Source organism: Sinocyclocheilus grahami, unplaced genomic scaffold (genome assembly GCF_001515645.1).
Source record: "Sinocyclocheilus grahami isolate Dianchi unplaced genomic scaffold, SAMN03320097.WGS_v1.1 scaffold14.1, whole genome shotgun sequence".
In the NCBI taxonomy this organism is placed as follows: domain Eukaryota; kingdom Metazoa; phylum Chordata; class Actinopteri; order Cypriniformes; family Cyprinidae; genus Sinocyclocheilus; species Sinocyclocheilus grahami.
Window position 1 is genome coordinate 1,380,200 of NW_015505193.1, and position 19,118 is coordinate 1,399,317.

At 42.0% G+C, this 19,118-nt stretch overlaps 1 protein-coding gene across 1 annotated transcript in view; it reads right to left on the reverse strand.

Annotated features, from left to right (window-relative positions):
* Positions 1-275: 275 nt before the first annotated feature.
* The window catches only part of zfhx3a (zinc finger homeobox 3a), a 24,303-nt gene continuing 5,460 nt past the window's right edge, over positions 276-19,118 (reverse strand). Inside the window, exons 2-9 of the mRNA XM_016291996.1 lie at positions 14,561-17,299; positions 13,673-13,898; positions 10,610-10,699; positions 10,192-10,313; positions 9,704-9,904; positions 7,246-7,342; positions 1,773-7,064; positions 276-1,678 (exon numbers count right to left, since the gene is read on the reverse strand). Coding sequence (XP_016147482.1) covers positions 363-1,678; positions 1,773-7,064; positions 7,246-7,342; positions 9,704-9,904; positions 10,192-10,313; positions 10,610-10,699; positions 13,673-13,898; positions 14,561-17,284 — 10,068 coding nt within the window. The 5' untranslated portion in view covers positions 17,285-17,299 and the 3' untranslated portion in view covers positions 276-362. The remainder of the gene's footprint in view (positions 1,679-1,772; positions 7,065-7,245; positions 7,343-9,703; positions 9,905-10,191; positions 10,314-10,609; positions 10,700-13,672; positions 13,899-14,560; positions 17,300-19,118) is intronic.

The following is a 19,118-nucleotide window of genomic DNA, read 5'->3' on the forward strand; positions in this document are numbered from 1 at the left end:
ATCTTAGGTTCTTCACCAGTCTTTAGCTGTGCACCCTTTAGTTTCCAAACACTTTACATATACTCAAGTTTTAGTTAAAAACCAGCATATTGAAATGGAAAAAAAACATTCTACTGACACTTGTTTTTGGTTACAAGCACTGTTAATGCAAGTTGGATCCTACAGGATTCAGTCCTTTTAAAACAGTCCGTCAAACTAGCTCTGGCTCATAGCTTTCCCCAAGTGTAATCTACAGTGTAGACATTTTGTTTAACTATCCTCCTGTTTTTTTTTTGTTTTTTTTTGTGGAGTCTTTTCTGAGGCTGTGTCCAAGCCATAAAAACAATGGTTATGGAAGGCATCAAACCTCTTGCTCCAATATATTAGGTTGAGTCTTGTCCCTCCTCTGACTCTTTGCTGTCGCAATGCCCATCCACAGAGTCAATTGGTTTTACGTGACAAGTCTTTGCAGGGCTTGTCAGGCTTGAGGTAACATTTAAAGGCAAAAGAACATGATGTGAGGGAGAAGCCGGTGAGCTTTGGGAAGCCTCAGGTAAAGCTGAAGTCAGGGGTGAGCTTTGGAGACGTCTATCGGGCTGGTCAGAATTGGTTGGGTTAGGGATGGAGGTTGCAGAAGGAGTCCCTAAAGAAGACTGGGCAGTTGTAGAAGATCTCTGTTCACTGGATGGGTTTGACTGAGAGGTAGATGAGGGACTGATGTGAGGTAATCGAGGAGAAGCATGCTCTTTGGCATTCAGTCTCTCTGCCACTCTTTGTATATGCTGAGGGTACTCCAGATGTTTGATGAGCTCTGCATTCCCAGTAAGAGACACTTCACAGGCGAGACAGTCATAAAGATGACCATCCTTGCCTTCTGTTCTACACTCTATTTTGGAGACGATACAGTGGCTTAGAAGAAAGTTATTGTCCACTTCTAGCTGCTTAGTGTTGACAGAGTTTGTGAAGGGGGGATCTGTGCCATTGGGTGTGCCTTGCTTCTTGTCATGTTTGTATGAAACTGCGTCCTCTGCATTGAGGCGAGCAGAGATTTGGCTAGGTTTTGGTTTCTCTGGTAGCTGCACTAACTGATTCTGTTGCAGCTGCAGTCTTTGTTGCATTAGTGCACCCTGCAGATTTTGTTGATATTGCTGGAGAATGGAGCCCGGGGACAGCCCCATCAGAGCCTGTGGCAAAATTGGACTGTATGGAAACATGCTATCCATGACAAACATGGGCTGCAGGAGGCCTCCAGGCATAGGTGTGGGAATATGGGGAGAAAAAAGTGAAGGGAAGCCGGGCATCAGACAGGGCAGGAGGGGACTAGGGAGCAGAGCAGCATGGTCAGTTTTCATTGCTGCATGAAGAGCTTGTAGCGGAGTTGGATCCATGGCATACTCTCTTCCATTATTTGGAGTTGATACTGTTGGTCTGGAAGAGTCTGACTTTTCTTTACTTTTGCGAGAAGAATTTGCACGATTAGCATTTCCCAATGGAGTACTGTCAAGCTTGTTTGCGGGAATCCTGTTACTCTCAGTGTCATTTTCTTTGGGAAACTGGAGTTCTTGTTCCGTGGTCTTTGGGGTCAAGACAGAGTTGGTTGTGCTAACTACATCTTTGTCATCCATAGCTGATATGGCAGAAGAGGGTGTTGTGGTTGGCTTGCAAGTCAGGTCATGTACAGGAGGGTCACCGGCACCTTCTATAATAATGAATGCATAAAAAAAGTATGGATTACTAAAGATCAGAATTTTGGTAAGTGAATTAATAAAAAAAAGTGTAGGTTAGCCACATACCTGTTTTTATGGAAGAAAAATCTTCAGTCATTGTGCTGCTACCACCTGGCATGCTTGCAGTGGTCTGCGTCTGCAGACTTGAGTACATTGAAGACTGGCTCAGACAATGAAGGGCAGTTTGGTTAAGGCCTACTGAGCTCAGTATAGCTTGTGGTTGGACAATTCCCAGACCATCACTTGTCTTTTTTAGATGATCCACCTCTTGATGTGCCATCAGCTGACAAGTAGATACTGATCCTAAATATTCCTTGTCCCTCTCCATCTGGCCACCCAGGGCCTCCTTAACTTTAGCAAGATGTTGCTGGGAGAAGACGTGGTCACGAATAGACGAGCAGCTGCTGTATTTAACGGAGCAAAGAGTACACTCTGTCTTAGGTCTATCAATAGAAGTACTCTCTGTGCCAAATTGCTTTGCAAGGCTAAGCTTGGCCTTTTTCTCCTTGGCACGAGCATTCTGAAACCACACCTGAACAACCCTCTTGGCAAGTCCAATGTCATTGCCCAAGGCTTCACATTCAAGCATTGTTGGGGTTTTATAGTCACTAAAGCAGGCTTTGAGCACTTTCACCTGCAGGTTGGTCATTTGAGTGCGGTAGCGTTTTTGACTGTGTCTGTCATTATCAAAGCTCTGACTGTTGGAGCTACCAGGGCATGGTGAATCTGGATCAGCCAGGCTGGAATTTTCACTGTAATCTAAGACTAAATCATTATCAAAATCTTTAGCATTAAAGCTCATTGCAGGGCTAACCAATCCAGAAGACATCTTTTCATCACTTTCAGAAGAAGCCTCTCTTTCAGTGCTGGGAGACATGTGGTCAATACTGCCATGTTTAGCCTCTAGAGAGTAATTTCCTTCATCAGTTGTACAGTCATGGGCCGTGTTTGTGTTAGTGTCGCAGTTATTCAGCTTGATTTGTTCACAATTTTGATAAACTGACATGGAAGGCATTGCAAAATCTTCCATACCCTCACCTTTAAAAGGTTTTGGGCTCAGACGCTGCTGATGTGAAGACAGGTCCATGCTTTTGCATGCTGGAGAGTCTACATCATCAGTGGAGTTCAAAAACTGAGAATAATTGGCTAAATCAAAGAGTTCAGATTTGATTTGAGAACCTTCCTGATCTTGAGTCATATTAGGTATTGCCATACTACAGCCTGCATTCTTAGCTTCATGCCAGTGACGTGAACGTATATGGGCAGCAAGAGCAGTCTGTGCTTTAAAGAGAGCTCGACAGAATGGGCAGCGACGATGGATTTGAGAAGGACCCAGTGCCCGAAATTGGCCTTTCCTCTCACGAGCTCGGGTGTTTTGGAACCAGACTTGAACCACTCGTTTCTTAAGACCAACCTCATTGGAGATATGGTCAAACATCTTGCGTGTTGGATTGGAGTCCAAAAGATATTTCTGATATAATACCTCTAGCTGCTCTGGTGTTATAGTGGTCCTCATACGTTTGTCTCGCTGGGGTTCTTCCCCATTATTTTCCCAGTCATTTTCCAAAGAACTCGATCCTGCTTTCTCTTCAAGTTTCCTCTTCAAAGAGTTTATGGTTGAATCAGGAATGGTGGTCACTGCGGGTTGATTTGCCACTATCTGGGAAAATGTTCCTGAAAGCAGATGCCTTGCAAGTAGAGGATTAGCAGGATCAAACAGCATAAGAGGCATGTCTACAGGACGGTCTAGGAACTGTGGTGTGTGAAAGTAACTTTGGGTAAGGAAGTGCATTTGCTGGTGCTCTTGCCAATGTTCAAATGAGGGGAAGCTCAATTTGCATTGGATGCAGTGGTAAGGGCTCATATCCTGGGCTGGTTTCTGTTGCTGTTGTTGCTCAGTTGAAGGAATCTCCAAAAGACTAAATATAGTTTGGGAGCTCTGTGATGGAGCTGGGCTTGTTTCAGATGTACAGGAAATCTGTTGTTGTTTAGGAGGTGGGTGAGAGGGAATCTCTGTGCTTACATTTTGGTTCTCTTCACAGAGAGGCTTTGGCTGTTGCATTCTTTTATCTAATTCCTCAAGCTCAGAGCTGATACTAACAGCCTGTTTAGGGTCAGAGGATGCTTCGTTTGTTTGTTTAAGCTCTCCAGTGAGACTTGTTGTGTGCATATGCTCAGAATCTGTGAACTTCACATTAGTACTAGACACAGATGAACTGGAGGGGCTTGAGCAAGAAGCTGCTTGTGTAAAGCAAGAGGGTCCAGATATTGGACTATGACACTCAGTCTTAAAATCCACAGCAGTTTCATTCAGATCATTCTGCATTTCCTCCTCCTCATCTTTGTAACACTGCTTTTTTTGGTGATTAATTAGATCAAAAATGCGCTGAAAAACTATGTTGCATTTCTTACACTGGAAATTGTTGTTGGAAGTACGAAAGTAGCGGTCATTAGAAAGGTCTCGACGTTCACTATCCTTCCCTTCCTCTCCTTGGTTCTCATAATTCTTCCGAGCTTTCTGTCTGGCATTTTGAAACCACACCACAATCACGCGGGTAGAGAGATTAAGCAGGTTGGACAGTTGGTCAAACTCATCATCTTTGGGGTATGCATTGGCATCAAAAAAATCCTGCAATACTCTTAGCTGGTAGTCAGTAAACCTGGTTCTTGAGTACCTCTTACTCCCATAAATCTCCTGTCTTGGTGGTTCAGGAGAGGGTGGTCTAGAATCCACCTTTACATCTTCCAGTGTTGTGATGGGAGGGTTACTAAAGTTATAGGGAGAATCCTTGTTGCGTTGGCGTTCTTTGAATAGAGTGTTCCGAAACCAGTGCTTTATGACCTTATGTGGCAAACCAGATTTGTTGGCCATCTCATGGATTTGGTCCTCATTTGGAGAATTGTTGATATCTAAATACTGACGTAGGATTCTAAGCTGGTCATCTGTGATTCTGGTTCGAGGTCTTTTACATTGTTGCTGTAACATGGCTGGATTTAACTGCTGTTGATAAAACTGCGACAAATCAGGAGTCAATCCAGCCTCCACTAGGGGCAGATGGACAGGGACCTGAGGAGTTAAACCTTGCAAAGGTATGGGAGGCATTAGGAGTGGGTGGAAGAGTGGTAGTTCCATGGGTAAGGGAATTTGAGCTAATGGAGACTTAACTTGAGGAATGGAGACAGTAGCAGCAGTAGCACTGAGTGTAGAGGAAGTAATAATTGGTTGTACAGGTTGTTGTTTTTGTGGCTGCTGCACTGAAGAATTAGAAATCGCAGGAGGGGTAGGAGAAGGGGATGAGACAGGAGAAGCCTCTGGAGTTGCAGGTCTCAATGGGAAGAGTTTGTCGTATTGCTCCCTGTAGTCTTTGGCAAATTTCTCCAATGACTTGATAGGGAATATGGAATGATGAATCTGCTCTTTATGGCTCTTTAATATCAGTGCATTTGAAAAAAGCTTCCCACAAGACTCACACTCTAACTTCTCCATATCTTCCGAATGACCCACCTCTTCAGTGTCAGACACATTCCTGCCATTTAGTATTGGCTCAGTAAGATTTTTCTGATATCTCTGCTTATTTTCATTGTATTGCATGACTAACTCAAAACCAATGTTTTCAAGCAGTGCCTTTGAAGCATTCCCGGATGCATCATGGGCTATTCTGGGTGGAAGAAACTCACCAAAACCCTCCCCACTGGTTGACATCTCTTTGTTTAGGTCTTCATTTTCTTGAGTTTTAAGACCATGTGTTTTTTCACTGGTGCCTACATTATCAATTTCCTTTGATTCTTCATTATTGTTCTGTCCATCTACATCCTTCTCACATGGTGGATCATTGGTCAGTTTCTGTTCATCCATTTTAGGATAAACCGCAAGATCTTCATTTTGTTTCAGTTTAGAACAATATTTTGCCACATCTTTTTTGGAAGACTCCACAATATCCTCATTTACAGTAGGCTTTATTGTGCTTACATTTAGCCCAGAGCCTTTAAGGTTTACCTCTGGATTCATGCGGAACTCTCCTCCTGGAATAAGAAAAGGAAGAAGCAATTGCTGTTGCTGCTGCACTGGAAGAAGACCCTCTGTTGCCATAGGAAAAGGGTGTAAAAGTGCAGGATTGAATAAATGGGACTGAATAAGAGCAACCTTCTTTTGGAGTTCTTGCTGGAGATGGACTTGAGCCTGGGCTAGCTGCTGTTGTTGTTGTTGTAATGACATCTGTTGTTGCTTGGTAGCTGAATCAATCATCTTTACCAACTTGTTTCTCAAGTCAGATGTTGAAGGATGACTGGTGTCTGGGTTTGCAGGTGTGCCATTGAGTTCAGTGTTTTGTTGGTGGCTTAGACCAGCATTGTTCATGGTTGCAGGAGTGTTGGACAATGCCTTGCCTGGGGTAGGGCCAACAGATTCAGAACTAGAAGCAGATGAATCAAGCTTGGATGCACGAGCTTTGGTCTGGTGCAAGACAGAACGCATATGAATCTCTAAGGTTGAACTCTGACTATATGCTACATTGCAAATATTACATTTAAATGGTTTGTGGTCTGCATTGTTGACAGGTTCTTGCAAGCCAGTTGACGTGTCCTGCAGAGACCGTTTAAGTTTGTGTAAGTGTGACACTGAGTTGTAGTGAACCAAGAGAATATTCTTCTGGGTGAAAGATTCCTTGCAAACTGTACATTTGAAAGGCCTTAACGGATCCAAAAATTTCTCCAATGTGATATTCGGACCTTTTCTAAGAGGAAAAACAGGCTGTTTGGGGTCACATTCATTATCTTTAACCAAACTTGAATCATTGTCTGTAGGACTTAGTTTTTCCTCCAAATCACATTCTTCATCATCTTTCATCCCGGTTTCTTCTGGCAATCCCTCCTCTTCACCAAATGTTTGGTCTTCGCAGATCAGGGTCTCACCATTCATCATTAAACCACCGTAAAGCTGCTGTATCTGGGTTTCACTAAGCTCCAGGTGGCTTGTCTCAAGGTGTTTCCGAAGGGCCTGCATTGTACGAAAACTGCGTTGACAGAGGCAGCACATGGTCGCAGCTCTGATTGCATGGTACCGAGAATGCAGCTGCAACTTTTCAGGGGTTTTGAATGCAAGGCTGCATTGATTACACCGGTACTTGTAAATGTGGTGATCAGATATTGCTGTTTGAGATTTCTGGCTATGGAGCTGGCTGAAGTGTGTCTGAAGTGCACTTGAGGATGTAAAGACTTTGTTACAGCCTTTCTGCCAACAAGGAAAAGCAGCATTGTTCTCCTTTGTGGATTCTGCATCTTCTGATGGTTGTTTATAGATATTTGCTGCTTCCAAGTGAGGTGTTGTACCTCTCTCAGGTTCAGCATCGGTTGAAATTTCTAAAGAAAAAAAGAGACAAATTATTGTGAATATATCATGAAGCAAAATTCATTAAAAAAAATTGTGTCATAAATCCTGTATATTAACTGTCAAGCTTATTTAAAATGATAACAAATAAAGAACCATGCTCAACCTAGATTAAAAATAAAAACTTAAACAAATAATGAGATTTATACTAACCATCCAGTCTCTTTGTTTCATTAGCATTTATCGGCTGTGTATCAGACTTGTGCACCGGTAAAAACATCTTCTCTGGCAGCACGTCTGAAACAATCACCTGATCACAAGGGAAAAAATAAATCATAATAGGTTTGATAAATCCATTTTGTGGATTAATTAATTCATAAAATCTAATTATTAAAGGGTTAATTCGCCCCAAAATGAAAATTAGCCCATGAATTACTCTCAAGGCATCCTAGGTGTATATGACTTTCTTCTTTCAGACGAATCTAGTCAGAGTTATATAAAAAATTGTCTTTGATCTTCCAAGCTGTTTAATGACAGTCAGCGGGTGTTGCATGCATCAGTCCAAAAGAAGTGAAATAAAGCGCATCCATCCATAATAAAAAGTGCCTCAAACAGCTCCGGGTGGGTGAACAAAGTTAAATTTTTGGGTATTATTAGGTTTTTGTAACAAAAATAACCATATTTAAAACGTAAAAATTAATTTAATCTAGCTTGCGCTCCCTGTTGTACACTGTTGTACTTTTTATTAGGGATGGATGCACTTTATTTCACTTCTATTGGACTGATGAACTGTAACACCCACTGCAACAACTGTTGGCGCAAGCTAGATTAAAATGATTATTACGTTTTGAATATGGATATTTTTCTTACAAAAACACATCGATTCGCTAGAGGAGGCCTTTGTTCACCACCCGGAGCCATGTGAGGCACTTTTTAATAGGGAGGGATGTGCTTTATTTCACTTCTTTTGGACTGATTAACTGCAACACCTGCTGACTGCCATTAAACAGCTTGGAAGATCAAAGTCAATTTTTAATATAACTCCGATTGGATTCATCTGAAAGGAGGAAGTCGTATACGCCTAGGATGGCTTGAGGGTGAGTAAATAATGGGCTAATTTAAATTTTTGGGTGAACTATCCCTTAAAGTCATTTGATCGTTATCGCTGAAAATGATTGGTCATTATGCTGTGTTCCTGCTACATGTGTGCATTAACGATGCATCATGCCAGAGAATAGACCCTTAACTTCAGATGGCAAAATGTAATCGCAGTCATGAACCAACACTTAAAGGAGTTCAAAGGTTAAGTATGAATGGAAGCCCTCTTTGGTCTGTGACAACACAATTAGCTAACTTTGGATGTAAAAAAGCCACTTTATTTATCTCCCTCTCCTTCTCTCTTTCTGTACCCACTCAACTTTAAAATGTGTAAATCAATGCAACTTTAAGGGGGGAGAGGGAGGGAGAGCAACCAAACAAAATGGCTGCTATTTCCATCACAAAGCACACAATTTCAGCAAAGAGCTGTATTAAAGGAACACAAGGAAAGCACACAAGTCCTCTTCAAGGTCACATTTAATTTAGAACATAATTACCAGGCACGGTTCATAACGAAAATCACCTAGCACTGGCTCAGAACTAATGAAGCACAATTATTTTCATTACTGTATTTCAGTTCAGCTGGGGAAGGGGGGAGAGGAACGCAAAGTGCCGAAGAGAGAAATCAAGAGAGATGGCAGAACAGAGGGCAAGGAAGACCAAGAAAGATGGGAGAGGGGTGAACATATGAATGGAAAGAAAGACAGAAAAGCCTTTTACGCTAGAGAAAGCACTCAGCGCAAGCTGACTGAATTGGCAAAAAATGTCCAACCTTTCAGAAACAGTGAGGCATGTCTGCTTGGAGCTCAAACAAGCTCTGTGTGCATTAGTATCAATTTATATTCTGCAGATAAAAAAAACTAATTTTAATATTCATTGGATCTGAGGCAGCTACCTCTCCCTTCCCCCCACTCAATGTCGTTACTCGTCTCTGCTCGCTTGTGCTGGAGTCACTGAGGGCCTAAACACCCCTCCGCACATGCACATTCACAATGTGCTGAACATTTTCTTGCATAAATACATTTTTTACCACACATATAAAAATAGTGGTCAACTTATGTTTTTTTAATATCTAGAAAGCAGCATGGCTTATAATTATAGCAAATAAGATGTGGCCTACACAAAATTGCACAATTTAAACAAACACTATGCAATATTTACTAAAAAAATGATTCTCAATTAATCTCAAAATATCAGCTGATTATTTGGCCTGCCCCAACAAAAAAAAAATCCTTAAAACCAAATAAATTTACAAATAGATTTTGTTCTGTTTGAATATTTGTAGATTTGCCTATGTGGTATAAAAAATATTTGATTCAAAACATATAGTTGTAAAAAACAAATCTTTATACATTAAGCAAGTTATTTTGTTTCAGAAGAGTTTAGATGTTTTGTAGAACAAATAGGGAACTTTTTTGCAGTGAGGATTGTGGCTGGAACGGACCTTTGTTTTGTTTAAAATCCCTGGTTGCTTTATTTCTTTTCAAAATTACAAACTATACATACGGTATGTGCAAAAAAAATCTGAACCTACATAATACATGCATACTGTGTTTCTTTTTTTTCTCCTCACCATTTTGATGAGCTTCTGAGTGCAGTCTGCAGTGACACTGTGCAGATGTGTGAGGTGGGTACGCAAGAGGGGAATACTGTGCAGTGTGTCTTGGCACAGTGGGCAGCGGACCGCAGGCTGAACTGCATGCTGGTTCATCACATGACTCCTTAGACGCTCAATATCAGTATGATGGAAACGACAGAATGGACACTGCCGCATCTGAATGAGAGAAAAACAGAAATACTTACAAAGGGTACAATAATTACATACTGTTTTGCGGTATCCAATTCCTTTAAATAATATTAGGCTTTGTTTTTTTCCTGTGCACAATGGTATAGTGATGTATCAGGTATGCAGTGGTATTAAATTAAGTAATTATGTTGTTTTTCTTAAATAAATAATATGGTATGTAGCATCAGTGGTTTTAAAGAACTTATAAAGATAAATAACATGGCAATACCATGGTACATTTATTCAAAATTAGAGCAGAGTATATTGCAGCAGACCTCTTCCTGTTTTCGTGGCCGTTTGCTGGGAGAGGGCTCAACTGACTCGTCAGATCCAGATGACGGACGCTTAGGACTGCAAGACGACTCATTTTGCTCCACCTCCATTTGAATAAATACTTCTATGAGCAGAAGCAGCAAACAGAGAATTTATAAGGGGTGCACATTGTTGCACATTATTTACAACAGTAAGCTTATTGTAAAACAGTGGTTCCCAATTGGTATCATGGACAGCAGGGAAAACAACAATGCAAAAAAAAATTTTGTCTGATAATATTAATAAGTTACTGTGTTGGATTGTAAACAACAAGATAAACAATACATCTAATGGAAAATCTGGGTATTGAAGAAATACCAACTGAAAAACCACTCTTGCAATCTTGGTTTTTTTTTTTGAGAGAGAGATTTTGTTAAGGACCTGATTTTTTCTCCGTTCTGTCTCCATTTTTATTTCTGTCTTCCTGGTTAGCCGTAGCCTCAGAGGGAGAGTCCATCCCATTCTGATCTCCTTAAAAGCCAAAAAAAAAAAAAAAATCAGAGAGTGCATTACATTTGACAAATTCACGATTTGATTTACTAGGCAACTGGTCACTGCATAAAATCTTTTGTGTGCATGGTCCATTGTAAAACAAGGTTGAATGCAGGATCACATTCAAACCTATAGGGGTCAGTCTCCACTAGCTTGGAGAGACCCAACCAACCTGCTCAGACATATTAACAAAAACAGACCGACACAATACAGTATTAATGTACACCATCTCCTTTCGATTCACACAAAAGTTAAAATTATTGATCCTCTACAGTAAAACATACAAAGAGAGATACAAGAAGAGAAAATCAGGAGGAAGAGTTAGTCAACAGCATCAGCAGAGCTTCATTTAACCTGTGGGGATTTTAAAAGTCACAGGAGGAAGATAATGTAGCAGAGGTCAGGAGGGTCACACACAAAGAGTCCATTTCAAAGCACAAATTGCTGCAATGACAGGTTAAAAAAAATATTTATAAAAATAGGTCTCTGCATTGTGCTCGGTTTGAGTCTGTTGTACTAGTTGTAGCTTTCTTGCTAAAACAGGCATTTTTTTCTGAAAACTGAATTATTTTGACAACAGCCTTTAGTTTTGGCTTGTTATTTTTTTATATTTCCGATGAGTCTGCAATAAAAAAAGAATCCAGAGAGTTGGACATTCAAAAAGCGCAATGATGCTCTGTTGTTGTTTTGCAGCATCTAAAAGCTTCAGCCGAGCTCCGTAGGTACAAAACACACAGCCTCGGGACACACTAAACCAGATACCCCATTCAACGCCTTCCCTCCCTCTCCTCATCCTCTTCTCTCTTGCTTTCTGCCTTCTTAGCAGAGTGATTGTTCTGCTACGTGGGGGAAGGGAAAATAAGAACAGAGTTGATTTGGGTGGATTTTGGGAAGGAGGGGGGGGGGGGGTATTAGGGGAGTGGGGGCAAGTGGAAACAAAAAAAAAGCATGAGGGTTGTCATAACAGACCAATCAAAGGCAGGCTGAGGTATCTTCTGGTGGTTCTTTGAGAAGGTGATTATGACGGAGGGTGAGAGAGCGAGCGAGAAAGGCCATCTGAACACCAATTATCCTGACAGACACGCTATTGATTTCCTATCAAACCAACACACCCATAAACACAGAACACATAACCTGAAACTGTCAAATCCGCTCTAGTTACGACCGCCCCATTGAGCCCTCTCGCTCAGTCATTCTCTCAAAGTCACACACACCGCTCTGAACCTGACCAAAAATATTAGTCTATTGTTGAGCATCTCTCACAGCGAAAATCACAACAAAGAAGCTTACAAAAGATAAATAAATACATCAATGAACAACGGCAACTAAATATACATAGCACTGAAGAAAATCGTTTATATTACAGTCACATTGAAATTGTGATAAAATAGCAAATTATAAATTATAATTATATATGTATATATATTTATAACTCAATTCTGTGAATTTGCAATGCAAATATAATCTGAATTTAACCAAATTTACACATGGGAATTTGTGTTTTAGACAAACTTTTTTTTACCTGCAATAATCAGAGTAATTATTAAAGGCACAAATATTTTAATTATGAAGCTGCATTCAAAATCCACTTCAAAACCTAAAGGGGGCTTGGGGGGGCATGCATTCACTCTGAATGGCCATGATGCTTCTGTGTGCACTTCTTTCTGCATGTACGTCTTGGACAAAACAGATGGCCGTGGCTCAGCGTGGTGAGGTCATTTCGGCCAGTAATGAAGTGATCAGATGCACCCACACATGCTAACACACTCCAGGCGCACACTCAACACACACTTCATCAGCACTTCCTACTCGTCCCAGGGATCAATATACAAATGCTCAGCAGCATTGATCCAGTATTGATTATAAATTAGGCAATGCCCTGGTGTTAAAGAGATCAATAACCAGCCATTCAGCTGCGGCGCTCCAGCAGGTCAGAAGCAGCGCTGATTCGATATTCCTACAGGTTCAAATTCACACTGAAACAGCTACTCAACTCTCACTCACTGACTTTAGCATTGATTGTACATGACACACTGGCTGCTAACCTTTTCTTGTACCATGCGTGTCACCATTTCTATTCATCGCTAATATAATACTAATATACCGTATTTCATGATTCATGATTTTCCCCCCCAATGTTTAGGATTTCTACATTTCTATTAACAATATTAACAAACACCTGTCAGTCTTTAAGAATCTATATCAGGCTTTTTCTGTGCCTTTCCTTTAAAATGTTAATTGGAGAATGTTAATTAACTCATGCCTTGTTAGCGGGTTGCACCTTTATTGGCTGCATTGACTGGCTAACCCTCTAGTTTAGCCCCTTTCTTGGCAGTGAAGATGTTACAAATGTGATTATTGGCAAGTCAATTAACAAAATCAATTCCTACCATTCTGTACAAAAAGCACAACGCTGACTCTTTCTTTCGATCTCTCGCACACAAATGCATATGTACATATACACATACAAACAGGCTGGGTGCCAAGGTCAGGCTATTGTTCAACTCATTAGCTGAGTTTATTCGGTGTTAGAACTAAATGCTAATTGCCTCCACCACCCGGTTTTCTCAATTACCCCAGTGTAAATATCTGCCCTCTTCTCTTTCTGTTTTCTGGCATGTCTGTCAGCCCCTCCCCCTCTGTTGTTCTGTTGTGTGTTTTAGAGCCTTGAGCGTCATGAGCACAACACACAAGGGATAGTTAGTCTTTTGATTTGGGTTTTAAGGAATTCTCCCCGACTTTCTCCCTAACGTTAATCTAGCATCAAAAGCTGGCGTTCTGCTTATGAGTGTGTTGGATTCTGCTCATTTTCCTCCCCTGAAATGTGACTTTAAACTAACTGGTTTGAAAAGACAGTTTTTGGTGCTTGGTAAAACCCTTGACGGTAACTTGGTTTTCCATATCCAAAGTTATTTACAATTCACAAAGCAACCGTGCATGTGTGTCTCATACCATTTTCTTGAGCAGGGCTTTTTCGGATTGTAAAAATGGCACCAAGCTCCTCCTCATCCTGCAGACCCTTCTGGATTTGCTGTAGTCTCAGCAGCCCCTCCCCTCTCTGGTGGCTCAAAGAATGGGAGTGCTGCACTAAAGAAAGGCTGTTCTGAGTGGAGAAATCACACAGCACACAGTGCAGCCAAACATCTTCAGACTCCACTCCATCCAGCTTCTGCAAATACTGAGAGAAAGTAAAGATAACCATTAATCATATATGCATCTGTGAGAGTGAAAGGAAAGGAAGGAAATAAGAAAAGAAGTCAAATCAATTAACTTCATCCAGCTCACATTTCAACACCAGTAAATAACATGCTCAAGTACTTTAGCGGAAGCCATATATTGACCATGTAGTCATAAATGATCAATATGTGGCTTCCTCTAATGTGGACAGCACAATAAAGATCAATGCAGGATCAATACAACCCTGTAAAAACACCTATGTAGATGTTACTTAACATGCTTTGCTCAAATAAACGTTAAATCTCTCCCTCTGTCTGAGGTCTGGTGAAAGCTGAGCAGACAGATTCAAAGAAAATGAACCCAGTGAAACATCACATGCACACACTAAGACACGAAAGCACATACACACAACCACGGTGAGAAACACCAGTCCACTTGTTTTACAGAACTCTAACCTGATTAGAGATGTGCTGAGTTAATGGACTACATTAGCAGGAGGGAAAAAATAACATACAATCTATCTCAATTACCAAAGAGGCCTTACAGGCCTTGGGAAGAATTGAGTCACTCAGGGAATCTTGGGTTTTTTGTTTTACTGACAGGAATATCAGGCCCCAGACTTTTTGTACATGGAGTTTCTTGGTTTTGAATTGTGAGATTTACCTTATATAGTCTCAGGCTGGTCTCGTGTCTGGAGTTCATGGTGTGTAGCTTCAGTTTCTCCAAACTGCTGGCCTCATAGTCACAAGCATTGCACCTGAGCTGCACCTGACTTCCAGCAGCAACACTCCTGAGGCGCCATTCTTCCTCCTCCTCGCTGTTTCCATGTTGACTATTGGCCTCTCGAAGGTGTGCGGCTAGCTGGTAGCGCTGAACATGTTTGTCTGTCTGGCAGTGCAGTTGGAAGTTAGCTCGCAGAGGCGTGGCATAATGGCAAAGGCGACAATGATGTGTGTCTCCGGTTGTGCTCCTCCAGTAGGAATTGGGTAATGATCGCTGCATGGTCAGGTGTTGACTTAGCTCCTCTGGAGTGTCACAGGAAAAGCAGCCACATAGAATGCATTCAAAGAGTTTCTGTGAGGAGGTTTCATTGCAGGACAGAGGAGTGATGGCATCGGGCAGTTTAGTCTGAGGTTGGCAGTGGCGGTACAGCTCAGTGGCATTGTGCTTACGTTGACGTTGCATGTGTGCCAAGTTCTGCTGCAGTAGAAGCACATTGTGCGTGTGCTTTTCACTGGTCATGTGGATTCTGAGGTTCCGTGCCACATTGGTTTCATAGTCACAGACTTCGCACCGCCACGACGCAGGACCCCGGAGCTTAGATGGAGAGGGGGAGTTGGCTTGGGTGGGGTGAGTGAGAGTAGGATGCAAATGGGTTAAAGGATTGGGCTGGGATGCTGGGCTGTGCGCATGTGACTGCGTCTGCAGGCTCTGCATGTTGTTGAGGTGTTTGTCCGATTGCATGTGGATGGTCAAGTTGCCTTTGGTGGTGGTGGAATATTGGCAGACTTGGCAGCGGAAGGGCCTGTATCCGCAAGAATATGTCTCGCCTCTTGCTAGGCGTGGGTGGTTCTGCCCACTGCTGCAGTACGGGCACTGTTCAGACTCTGACTCTGGGTGCTTCTCCTTCATATGGGCCTCAAGAGTTTGCTGGTACTTGTAGTGCCAGTTGCATTTCGGACACTTCAATGTCTTGCAGGAATTTCTGGTGTGTACCAGAGTGGCTTGAATGCCAAAAGTGAAAGATGATCCTTGGACATCTTCTCCGGCTGCAACGAAGCCTCCGTCACCGGCCACCACCAACCTTCCTCTAGAGGCTGTGTCTGGGTGCCCTTCTTCAAGAATAGGCTGACTAGTCTGGGTTAAGGTGGGACTGAGTGTAGGCGACGTGGAATGGCTATGATTATTGTGCAGGTGTGAATGAGTGACAGCATGTCTGTCATCTTCAGACAACCTGGTGGTAGGTTCCATTGCTATGGCACTACCATTTTCAAATTGATCATTTGGTTCTATTGCTGTGGCACTCTCTTGGTTGGCAAGTTGTTCTGTAGTAGTGACAGTGGATGGGTTTACCACAACAAGGGAAGCAGGTGCAGGGTCGTGGCAGTTAAAGCTTGTTCCACACTCTGACTCAGAGTCTGTAAGGGTTTTGGTGTTGTTCATAAAGCTGGTTGCTATTGTTACAGAGTTTGGAGGTTTCGAAATGCTTTGGTTTGACAGAGCAGCTTCAGTAATGTGCTCTTGTCCGCTACTGCTGCTAATACTGTGAGCACCGTTATCTACAGTGCTGCCTACCTCTAAACACAATCTCCTTTCTCCTACCTCACTACTTCCTCCATTCTTTCTTATCTCATCCTCCTTGCCTCTTTGTGTGCCCTCTCTTCCCATGGTTGAAGGGTCTTTGGCAGGGCTTGGTACTGAGGTAGCAGGGGAGGTTCTGGGTGGAGAGGGCAGGAGAGGGAGTCCAGGCTTAGAGGTCAGAAACTCTTCATTCTCTTTCCGTCTTGCCGTGTCCTCTGTGCTGTTCCCAGAGGTCAGAGATGCCAGGTTAAATGGTACCACAGACTCACAATTCCTTTTTGGTTCTAGGAAACAGAGGAGCGGCCGATTGCCTGGGCCGGCAGGCTGTAAAATGGCAGAGGTGTGTTTAAATGAGAGCAGATGTTGTTCTTCATCGCTGAAGGTGATATTGTGTTGCCGAGAAGCATGAGCCCTAAATGAGTGTGTACGGCCAAAGGACAGCCGACACAGAAAGCACATCAGGATGGGTTTGGTTAGACCAGACCATGTCACTCCTGTCTCTGATGATCCTGCCACGTCAGGAACACTATCTTTGGATTGGCGGGTCACCAGAGCTAGACTCTCAATGTCGTCAAGGTTATGCAATTGGAAGACATGAAAAATCTGTGGAGTGGGGCTTTCAGATGAGGAAATGTAACAGGCTCTAATGATGGAGGAAGGAGCACCTAACGAGGAGGAGGGCACACCACTTGTAAGTTTAGTCTCCATCACATAGGCAGACCCATCAGGCTGGTATAGGATCTCTCCAATAGGCCTCTCCACATCATCACATTCTTCCTCTTCATCTGCCTTCTCCCTCTCAGCTGCATCTTTTAACATCTCTCTGGTTGAACATTCATTAACCTGTTTTTCCCTAACTCTTTCTTCATACCTCCCTGCAAGTCTCTCCTCCTCAGCCCGCCCTACTAGTCCACCCTGCTTGGACAGATTCGCTGTGCTCCGATGAATAGCTTGATCTCTGGCCCGCAGGAGTGGACTGGGGGCCAGAGGTCTGCAGAGCCCAGGAGGCTGTTGTGTGTGGGGGCCATAGGCTCCATTGTTGGAGACAGAGTCACAACACTCCATCCTCTGAGCTACTGAGCACATTCATCCCACCCTGGCCTAGAGAGAGATAGAGAATAAAGAAATTTAGAAATCCAAATCACTTGAACATTACAACTTTCATTATGACTTTCAAAATCACTTTGCACTTTACATAATCACAGCAACATATGAGGTATATTAAATTTGAGCAGCATAAACTTTAGTGTCACTATTCAGAGAGAAGCAACCCTAGAACGGTGAAGGAAAACAGAAAGAGGTTTAGACTGTGATCAATAGCTCTTTGCCAAGCTGTATTACCGAGAGCTGAATATTACATGAGAGACAATTCCTGGAATCACCAAGATCTGCTCAATTAAATGTCTCTGTCTGTCTCGGCTTCCCCCATCCCCCTCCATCTGCATTATATTCCCCTTTAGGCAACTGAGCAGAACATAGGGCCGTGTCTACGGGGGATTGCCCCATGACAGTGCCTCCGGAATAAGTTCCCTATTGACTCTAGTCCCAGGTTTCTCCAGAGACACGGCCCCCACAGGCCTTGATCAGTAAAGCAGCTGAAGTGAATTAAATTGAATTATATTAAAGCAGCCATTCACAACAGGGTTCAACTTACATTAGGTGTCTAAAATAATTGCAATTTGCATTAATGCTAAGTAGAAACAGGTTCACATTTGGATAGGCATTTTAATTGTTTAAGTTTGTGCTGCTGGTACATTTTACAAATGCAAACATATGATGTTGCTACTTAGGCCTGCCTTGTAGTTACACCGTGGGCTATAGCTAAATAATTTAAATGTTCTTATAATTATTACTGGATTTATCTACAGTTAACTCACCTAAATAGTGTAAAAACAACAAGCATATGCACAGAAGGTGTCTGAGGAGAGTATAGGGTTTGTGAATTGCAGTTGGGGAGCTAATTGCTCTGTTTCTACGTTGAAGAGTGCAGATTCTTGAACTCAGATTCAAGCTGTTATATTGAGCTCTCTCTGATCCTCTCTACTGGAGGGGGCTAAAGTGCTAATGGGAAAATCAATAGCGTGAATGCTAAGCATCTTACTGGAAGCAAGAGCAGGATGCTAGCACACCAGGCTAAAGGATGTGTTCACTGATTTAGGCTCAAACAGGACCTAAAACAATAGGCTTAAAAGGCCAAAAGCAACGTTTCAAAAATGAACATAGAAGTCCACTCATTTAAATGAACGCAAATACTTACAGAGAGCTGGAGATACATATTCATAAACAGACTGCTGACACAAACTAGACTTCCTGTACAGATCAATTAATATCCAGTCTTTTAAGCTCTATGTGTGCATGTGTGTATGGTGTAATTAGTGACGTATCTCATTAGCTGCTAGGTTAATTACCCATCTCTCTGGGATACCTGATAGGGGGCACACAGCTGGAATCAAGACATATCTTAAATCAATTACTCTCTGGAAGCGTGTGTGTAGATTAAGACCAAGATGTCGACTGAGAATTACTCAAAACCGCACTAACGCTAATATGAACCTTGACACTAACAGTACCAGCACTAACCCTAATACACGCACACAAAAAATATACAGGAAAACTGTTTGCACTGAACCGAGACCAGGAAACATTTTCTGAGTGACTAAATTATCTAGCATAAAATGTATCCACATCTTGTGGGCAATCCCTGTTACTTCATAAATCTGTCACTTTGTGAAACATTGATGGCACTCAGAAAAATAACATAATTTGGATACTTTCTGAAACATTACAGTAAGATAAGTAAATAATCTCACTTCATCTTCAAATAAATAAATAAATTACTAATATACATATATATATATATATATATATATATATATATATATATATATATATATATATATATATATATATATATATATAT